Raw genomic sequence first — 10642 nt, forward strand, 5'->3', positions numbered from 1 at the left:
GAGAGAGAGAGAGAGAGAGAGAGAGAGAGAGAGAGAGAGAGAGAGAGAGGGGGAATAGGAGTGGGGATAGAAGAAAAGATGGATGAGAGAAAAAGTAAGAGGAAATACTGGGAGAGACAGATGAGAGAGAAAGAGTCCGAGAGTAAGGAGAAGGAATGAACAGAAAGGGATGATTGAAGGGGAAAATATACAATAGGATGAGAAAGGAGAAGGAAGAGAAAAAATAAACAAAGGAGGGGACTGTGAGAGAGAGAGAGAGAGAGAGAGAGAGAGAGAGAGAGAGAGAGAGAGAGAGAGAGAGAGAGAGAGAGAGAGAGAGAGAGAGAGAGAGAGAGAGAGAGGGGGGAATGGGAGAAGGGGAAAAGAGATCAGAGAGAAAAGAAAGGTAAAGAGAGAGAGAGTGGCTGGGAAGATGAAAAGTGGAGGGAAGAGCAATAGTAGCAGGAGTAATGAGAAAAAAAAGAAAAAAATGGGAGGAGAAAAAAAAGGGCAGGGGTAAAATAGGTTATAGTGGAAAAATAAGGAGAGAAAGAGGGGGAGAGGAAGGGAGGGAGAAATGGGAAAGATAGAGAAGTAATGAAAGAAAAAGAGAAGAGAAAAAAGTGGAGAAATCAGAAAAATGGGAGGAAAAAAGAAATAATGAGAGAGTGAAAGATGGGGGAAAGAGGGAGATAGAGGGGGAGGGGAGGGAGAGAGAGAGGGAGGAGGGAGGAGAGGAGAGAGAGAGAGAGAGAGAGAGAGAGAGAGAGAGAGAGAGAGAGAGAGAGAGAGAGACAGACAGACAGAGAGAGAGAGAGAGAGAGGGGGGTAAGGAGGGATATGATTACACACACACACACACACACACACACACACACACACACACACACACACACACACACACACACACACACACACACACACAAAAGCCATACTATTTCATCACATTTAATTATTAACTATGCAAAAGCTCTTGGTGTAAAAAATATCAATACTAAAAACAAAACTAACTAAGCCTGTTAGTTATGGTTTCTGACTTTTATTGAAATACAATTCAAGTAAAACCCGTGTAAATAAAAAGCTTAGACTCCCCATACACCACATAAGCAGTTTCAAACCACGATACTAAATCTCAACAAAAGAAAATGGTTCCTGCCTGCTCTAGTAAAAATCATATCTCAATCTTGCAAAGTGTGACTGCCTGATTATCTAGAATCATACCCAAAACCTTAAACACTCGTGTCTAAAATTATTGGCAATGCTGTTGTGTTGCAGAGACAAAGTTTGGGAGTTGAGTGAGAGAACATGGAAAGAAAAATAAATAAATAGTATCAGAGAATCAAATGTAATTAAATATAAAAACTACATTTGTTTGCATATCATGACAGTCAATCATGCATCAAGTTAAACTGCTGATATTAGGCAGACTGTCTTACTTCATAAACAAAAATAAAGCAAACTATGAAAATCTTACATGATACACTTTTGCTCTACATGACAACATTAGACATGGTTGAGTTTCATACTATATAAAGAATCCAAACTTCTCTAAGAATAATTGCATAAATTAAACAAATATAAACAACTATGGTTCGGCACTTCCTGTAAGTCATTCAAATGGTGGTGGTTGTTCACTGATAAGTGAACAAAATGCATACATGATGTTCTTATGTGTTACTGACAAAAATGACAATTCCTAATGATGTTAATGAGAAAAGAGGACAGAAATAAGCACTTAGAAGACATAATCAATACCTCGGGTGACAAATTATTTATCTTGAGACATTTTTTTTATTATGCAATGCAGTATATCTTCTACTTAACATATATTTAAGAACAAAAACAAAAAACATGCACTTTGACAATCTTTGACAATCAACTTTTTTCGGGTGACCCTGTCACAAAGTTCTATGAAAATAGAAACCTAATTAGCATCATTATGCATCATGCAATGACTCACTCCCAAAAGCAGCAAGTTTCATCATGTTATCAATCAAGACATGTAATAATATAAATCAAAAATCAAAAGGAAAACAGTCAGGTACTGAAAAAATATCTTGATTTTCAAGTAAATGTGTGGAGAGCTACCACACCAAAGATCTTCCCTCTGTGACCTACATCAAGGCATGATTGCACAGTAGCATGGACACAGGTGGATACATGCATTTCCCATCTGAGGAGGAAACCATATCTAACCCATTCATCATCAATTCATTGTAAACAAGACTAAGATTATCATAAAAACACAAAAGAACCCAAGTTCATTATTGTATAATGCGGGGGCCATTTCTAGGTCAGACAGTGCCTGCTTCTCTAATAAGAAAATCTAGTAAAACGAACTGCAGACCCGGTTTCGCCTCTGAAAATCTAAACAAAAACAATAACAAGTATCCTCGAGATCAGAATTAACATAGAGGCCCTGCAGCCCGGCCATGTGTCAGACCTCATGGATTTTTCTTCGTAGCCCAAGCACTTCCTGCCTTCACAAGACCTCATTCGCGGAACAGGAGAAGAATAAAATAATTACCAAAATTCCAATTAGTGGAAATTCTGACACAAATCGCGAGGAAAGCACAAGAGACATCTCGAAGCGAAGTCGCGTCTTGTGTCAGGATGACATAAGGTCGCGTTTCCCTCGGCGGCGAGACCGACCTTACGCCCTTACGCCCACTGACCGGCTCATACAACACACATCCTCACACTTCGTCTCCCTCGCACGTTACTCCACTTCAGACAACATCGTATGTCAGTCTGTGTCCATTATGAATGATTCTTCTAGCCGATGCGGCCCGGAGCGCGACGCCCGTTGACTAACATTACTTTGTTCGCCATTGAAGATCTCGCTGTATTTGATATGGTCAATACCCCCACTCGATTACCTGTTCCTCAGCACAGAATTCCCAAAATCTAAGGTCACTTGGTTGCTTTTCTACATTGCTATCGATAATTCTAGCATTACCCCGCCTCATGTACTTACCAAAAGTGCCCATGTCGGCCTTAAATTTAGTAAAACACGCTTATTCCAGTGTGGTTCTGCCGCTTCACTACTATGATAGATGTTACTCTTCGCGATCCATACTCTAAACTCTTCTGAAAACTACCAAACTCCCGCAACCTTCTACTAATATCACCACTCATCCCAGTCTTTTTCCCTAAATTCAGTCTTTATCGCATAACAATAAATAGGTTGAATAATTCTAATGGCATCTGCGCCCCCTGATTTACAGAAAATCCATTTTAAAATGCGTGAAGCAAAAATTCTCCAAAAAACTTGAAAATAATGTTGGAACTTATCAAGGCTTTAATCAGAGACGCCGAGACGACTTGGGAGGCCGACGTTCATTGGCTGAGGCCGAGCAGCGCGGGGCGGAATCTACCAATCAAAACAGGCTTTCAATCGCCTTAAGGAATGAAGGGCCAATCATTATTCAGATTTAGGTAACCATAGTTGATATAAGAACTATAGTAATATTGTACTTATTTATATAAGGCATAGACAATTTTCAAAGTATTTATAATCCTTGTATAAATATCACTGCATTAATTGATTTTCATGTAATGTTTTATTTTAATGCATTTTAATTGCATCATCTAATCCCAAATTATAGTTCTTTCATTGGTGTAATGGCGGCCAGCAATAGAAAAACATCAATGTCAAAACCTTCTTTTATCCCTTCTACGCACTATGAGGTTGAAAGTGATGGAGGGGCGGGATCATCACAGAGCACTCATGGTGTGGGCGGTCAGGTGGGCGAGGCAGATGACGGTGACAGTAATCCACACGCGAGAAATGGCGTCCTGAATGCTGGATCGTCTGCTGTGGGAACTGATGTTATGGCTACACAACCTTCCTCGTCTGGGGTCGTTAGGGACGTCATCGGAATATTTGTCGTTGCTTTCGATACGAAAGAAGGTAAGGAAGGTATTCTGGTAGTAATTAGGAGATCCTAATGTATCGGTCTTTACAGTCTTTCATAAGGGAGGGAATCAGATTTTTTGACGTGTCATCTGCCGTTTTCGAAATACAAATTATTATGTGAGATGAGCAGATCTAAGCAATGCCAAGCATACCAAAGCTATTGCCAGTGTCAAGTTCAAGGGCTGAGTGTAAATTCAGTGAATTTGCAGTAAATGAATGCCAATGAATGCTTCTGTCAGATTTTGTTCATAGTAAAGAAAAGGTACATACTAAGGAACTAAATTTCATTTCATTGATCAGATCACTACTGTAGTAGAGGTATTCTACAGCATATTAAGCATTTGGTACATGTATGTAATATGGCTGAGTTGCCAAAAAATTGTACTGTTGGATTATTCAAGTCTTCTAGTATTTGTGTACTGGAATTTGTATCAGGTCAACTCGTACCTAGGTTGACCCCTACCCAGGTCAACTCGTAACCTCAGCTGCGTGAACTCGTAACCTCCGCCTGGATATTTGTTTGTTATTAGATGAAGGAAAAACAATGTAAAGTACATAAGAAATGCTTATTAAGATAATTATCAATTCATTTTAGGCTTGTGTTAGGTTCGGTTAGGCGGAGGTTACGATTTGACCAGGCGGAGGTTACAAGATGTCCTAGCCAAGGTTATGAGTTGACTAGGGTACGAGTTGACCTGGGTACGAGTTGACTAGTTACCATTTATATGTTGTAATCCCCCCATACCCCACAGTCTGGGTTAGAATTATGCTGCATTCGGAACTCCTTGTCTTGCTCATCCAGACAACTTGTCAGGACCAGCAGGATAGTGCAGTCGTATTTGGAACCTTTTAAGACACATACTGTATAGCATTTTAGAATTTTTTTTGCAAACTGCTTTAGAGAGGATGTAAATTTCTAGTCACTCCATGATATGTCCTCCTTGAGCATTAAGAAATAAAGATATTAAAGTGAGGAATTGACAAAATAATGAAATAGAATTATAGGTAATGATGTCAGAGAGGAAAATGAAATGAGCCAATGGGAATTGTACTTACCTGCTAGACACTAGTGACCAATCACTTAATGTTACCAAGAGTGATGTACAGAGATATAGGTAAATGGACACCTTCATCTTATAAAGCATAGATAACACAAGTACAGTTGCTGCAACCTCATATTTACCATGAAGGGACAAAAATCTTTGTTGCATATCACCATACAAAGAATAAGTTCACAACACCCTCACATAGCCAGAGTTCTTAATGTAGCATTTTCTATAAGTTGGCATGAAGTGCTAATAAAGGGGGGTACAGGGGGCTTCCCTCTCTGTCTAGGAATAAATGGAAAGTTAGAAAGGTTAGGTTTGGATTTTTAGGGTCACATGATACCCTGGTTGTGGGACTTAGTCTCTGGAGGGTGCATTGCACTTTGTAACAAATACTAGATAATTATGTGACAATAGAATCTAGACCCAGGGGAAGTCAAATCACTATTGTCATGGCTTGTATTTGTATAAGGTGCCAGAAAAAATTTTACCATTTGTTCCCAAAATATGATGACAGTAACGAAAAAGAGCAGTGGATAGTGGTCATAATTCCCAGCTGCAGCAACGACAAGGATTTTTACAACATGCAGGCTGGGTATTCTGGGTTTATTGGTCAAGGTAGAAAATTATCGGGGTTAATCTTTATGGTATGACACACTCTGTCCTATGTTTCAGCTACATCTTGCTGTGGATACTAAGGTGAAGACAATGTTCATTGGGGGATGTTGGATGACAGAGCTTCCCATCAAAAGGTTTAGGGGCCAAAGCCCCCTATATACCTTCAAGGGGCATTACTAAAGTGTATTTGCCTGGGCTCTCTCCTGCCTGATCATGAGGTGAAGATTTTGCAGACCAGGTGGGGGGAAGGGGTGGTAATGTAGCTGACCCCTGCAACCTGCAGTGCGACATACTTCCCCCAGGTTGGGTCCAGGTCCACAGCCTGTCCTCTCGCCCTCACCATCAGCAGCTTCTTGAGGACGCATACCGAGACCTAATTGGTTGACACCGGACACCTCACAGCTCGCCCACTGTACTGCAGGCTCCCCTCGTTCTTGGGTGGCTGGCACAGCTCAGTCCCACTTAAGCTCCAGCGCCCAGGCCAAGTTCAACACTCATGATCCTCCAGCAGAGCAAGACACAATAGCAAGCAACAAGGCCTACCCAGGCCTTAGCTGTCGGGGGAGCCACCCTGGCGCTCCCCGTTGATCTCCAGCACCCAGCCAGACTTGTGAGCACTCACACCCACACACAAAAGCTCCTTAAAGAGATGATTGATACCAGTCTATGGCAGAGCAAATCTGTCGCCATACTAGTGACTTTCTGAAGTGATGCAAATACCCAGCCTCCTGGAGTATCACGGCTATTGCTCACTTGCTTGGCTCCCTCACTGGAGGGGAAGTACCTGTAGCCGACCCCCATAACCTGCAGCGTGGCATACTTCCCCCAGGTTGGGTTCAGGTCCACAGCCTGTCCTCTCGCCCTCACCATCAGCAGCTTCTCGAAGACGCATAACGAGACCTGACTGGTTGGCACCGGACACCTCACGGCTTGCCCATTGGACCGCAGGCTCCCCTCGTTCCTGGGTGGCTGGCACAGCTCAGCCCCACTTAAGCTCTGGCACCAGGGCTAAGTTCAGCACTCAAGATCCTCCAGCAGAGCAAGACAGAGCAGCAAGCAACAAAGCCTACCATGGCCTTAGCCATCGGGGGAGCTGCCCTGGCTCTCCCCGTCGATCTCCAGCACCCAACCAGATCTGTGGGCACTCACACCCACACACAAAAGCTCCAATAGACACAAGGGCCAATAAGAAATGTAATAGATAACGTAACAATAGGAGCTCAACTCAAGGGTAGTTAGATAATTTCCATCATGTTTAAGCTGTGTAGCTGTAAGATGCTGGGAAAACTACTTTGCCTTTAATATACAAAGTATCATTGCAATAACAAAGAGGAGTGGGCACTATTCCCTTCAACAGTGATGAGGATCCTGACAATCACAGGCTGGCTGTTTCAGATTTATTGGTCAAGGTCAGAAATTCTTGGTCTGAGATCCAGATATTTGCCCAGGCTCTATCCTGCCAGGCCATACAAGGTGAAGATTTTGCAGACCAGGCAACCTCCCACCCCCCTCCACCTGAAAGGAGGTTTCAGATGCAAAGCCCTCTTATTACAATATGATAACTACATTACTGAAAGTTTTACTTTGATCATATGCTTTTACCCTGCAATTTCCCTAATACATTTAATAGTCTCCCTCGCTATTATGGCTGATATTAATTTTTATATGGGAATGAGCAAAGGATTTATTTGAAACATGAGAGCTATCAGAAAAATATAGTCTTCACTCAGAAATCAGTTTTCAATGTCATTTTTTTTTTTATCCAAATATTGTAGGGTGCTGGACCCCCTGTAACCCTCTCAACCTGGAAGACCAGAATCCTCTTCCAGGGCAGAGATAGACTCAGTGTCTCCATAACAGGCTCACAAAAAGCACAACTCCTTGTAACACACGGTTAGCTATTCCACATATATTTCAGTGAATATATTGCATTTTCTTTCACATTTACTCTGCAATTTCCTGTTATACTACAGGAATACTCCTATTATCAGGCTCTACTTCAAAGAGTGGCAGTAGCTCCTGTGCATCATTTCTTATGTATATAGAGAGAAAAGGATGAGAGGAATCCAAAGCCACTAAAATTATGATGTGTAGTAGTCTGCATATTCAGTCATTAGTGTTAGTGGATGTCTTTTAGCCATGTAGTGGTGAAGGTGGGCTATGACAACTGCTTGTTGCACATGCTATGTAAATGTGGAGAGTTACACATTCTATATGCGTGGGGATTTATTGTTCTTGCAATGCTAGCACTGGAGGTACAACCTACCAGAGTTGGCCTTAAACTGTTTGATTAAGATTTTATTTATTTATTTTATTTTATTTTTTACACAGAAATAATCAAAATGTGAAAGTTTACCTTCACTATAGGTTGTATTGCCTAAAAGAATCACTATACAAATGATTTCATTGCTTTTGGAGAAAAAGAAGCTCCATCTCATGAGCTAACAGCACGGGAATGGTTGTGATGCAATGCCATCTGCTAGTAGTGTAGCTGACCCCTGCAACCTGCAGCGTTGCATACTACCCCCCAGGTTGGGTCCAGGTCCACAGCCTGTCCTCTCGCCCTCACCATCAGCAGCTTCTCAAAGACGCATACCGAGACCTGATTGGTTGACACCGGACACCTCACGACACGCCCATTGGACCGCAGGCTCCGCTTGTTCCCGGGTAGCTGGCGCAGCTCACCCCTTCTTAAGCTCCGGCGCCCGGGATGAGTTCAGCACTCACCGTTTCTCCAGCAGAGCAAGACAGCCAGCAGCAACTAGGCCTACCCAGGGATAGCCGTTGGGGGAGCCGCCGCCCCAGCTCTCCCTGTTGATCTCCTACACCCCAACCATAACTGTAAGCACTCACACCCATACACAAAAGCTCCTTAAAGAGATGATTGACACCAGTCTATGGCGGATGCAAATCCATTGCCATACTGGTGACTTTCCGGAGTGACACAAATACCCAGCATTCTGGAGTATCACGGCTATTGCTCGCTTGCTTAGCTCCCTCACTGGAGGGGGAGTATCTGTAGCCGACCCCCGCAACCTGCAGTGCGGCATACTTACCCAGGTTGGGTCCAGGTCCACAGCCTGTCCTCTTGCCCTCACCATCATTAGCTTCTCGAAGATGTATACCGAGATTGGTTGACACCGGACACCTCACAGCTTGCCTTTTGGACTGCAGGCTCCCCTCGTTCTCGGGTAGCTGGCACAGCTCACCCCTATGCTGTAGCGGCTCCTGATTGGCTGTCAACGCAGGACCGCACCTGACTCGTGATTGGCTGACTCCCACTGTGGAACCGCCCAAGTCGGCCGAGCTGACATCGGCGGTCAGTTTCTTAAGCTGCTGGACCTGAGGTGAAATCATCATTTATCTTTCGCTTGTGGACCTGACGACTTGTGTGCTTGGTCACTTGACAAATAAAGAGATAAAATCCAGTTTGGTTTCTTAACCTCTACAGTAGGTCCACAACAGCCACGCACACACACACACACACACACACACACACACACACACACACACACACACACACACACACACACACACACACACACACACACACACACACACACACACACTCTCTCTCTCTCTCTCTCTCTCTCTCTCTCTCTCTCTCTCTCTCTCTCTCTCTCTCTCTCTCTCTCTCTCTCTCTCTCTCTAACTCTCTCTCTCTCTCTCTCCCTCTCCCTCTCCCTCTCCCTCTCCCTCTCCCTCTCCCTCTTCCTCTTCCTCTTCCTCTTCCTCTTCCTCTTCCTCTTCCTCCCCCTCTCCCTCCCTCTCCTCCTCTTCCTCCCCCTCTCCCTCCCCCTCCTCCTCTTCCTCCCCCTCTCCCTCTCTCTCCTCCTCTTCCTCCCCCTCTCCCTCCCCCTCTCCCTCCCCCTCTCCCTCTCCCTCCCTTCCTTCCTTCCTTCCTTCCTTCCTTCCTTCCTTCTTTCCTTCCTTCCTTCCTTCCTTCCTTCCTCCTTCCCTCCCTTCCTTCCTCCCTCCCTCTCTCCTTCTCTCTCTCTTTATTTATTTATTTATATATATATATATATATATATATATATATATATATATATATATTTATATATATATATAAAAATGTATATATATACATATATATATATATATATATATATATATATATATGTATATATATACATATTTATATATATATACATATATATATATATATATATATATATACACATATATATATATATATATACATATTTATATATATATACATATTTATATATATGTATATATATACATATTTATATATATATATGCATAAATATATACATATTTATATATATGTATATATATATATATATATATATATATATATTTACATATATATATACATTTTTTTTTTTTTTTTTTTTTTTTTTTTTTTTTTTTTTTTTTTCCCTGCAGCTCCTGCTAGTTGCTACTATTGTACTTGATTTTTGATATTACTATTATCAGTATTATCATTTGTGTTAATACTGATGATGTTATTATTGTTATTATTATTGGTATTGTTATTATTATCATCATAATAATCATCATCATCATCATCATCATTGCTGTTATTATTGATATGGTTGTTTGACATTGTTATTATTATTATTATTATTATTGTTATTGTTATTGCTCTCATTATTATTATTATTTGAATCGTTGCTATTATTAATTAGTTTAGGCTCTTAATCATGGTTATATTTTGTGTGTAATTGCTATTTTTCTTGCTCAGTCATTGCTCTTTGCTATATTTATACATATATATATATATAAATATATATATATATATATATATATATATATATATATATATATATATATATATATATATATATTTATACATATATTTATATTTTTGTGTGTGTGTGTTTTTTTTGTAGATTTTCTATATCAGCTTTGGTATTTTTCAGGAAATCTGCTAGAATGGTGTGTGCCTCAGGAATTGCCTCTAGAGGGTGTAGAGTTCCGTGCTCTCATCAGTGGTGCCCATACTATCACATCCGACTTCATGTAAGTTCTTGGCATGATTGTTCAGTTTGTTCACATAGGTGTAAGAAAAGGAGGGTTGGGGAGAGTGTCCACCCACTCTAGACTGGAGGTG

At 41.4% G+C, this 10642-nt stretch overlaps 1 protein-coding gene across 1 annotated transcript in view; it reads left to right on the plus strand.

The window, feature by feature from the left end:
* Positions 1 to 3581: 3581 nt before the first annotated feature.
* Positions 3582 to 10642, plus strand: part of LOC113827801 (DENN domain-containing protein 11) — a gene marked incomplete at its 3' end in the record, with an annotated part of 25688 nt that continues 18627 nt past the window's right edge. Inside the window, 2 exon segments of the mRNA XM_070126342.1 lie at positions 3582 to 3892; positions 10452 to 10551. Of these exon segments, the coding sequence (XP_069982443.1) occupies positions 3604 to 3892; positions 10452 to 10551 (389 nt within the window). The 5' untranslated portion in view covers positions 3582 to 3603.

This window comes from Penaeus vannamei, chromosome 10, assembly GCF_042767895.1.
Source record: "Penaeus vannamei isolate JL-2024 chromosome 10, ASM4276789v1, whole genome shotgun sequence".
Lineage (NCBI taxonomy): Eukaryota > Metazoa > Arthropoda > Malacostraca > Decapoda > Penaeidae > Penaeus > Penaeus vannamei.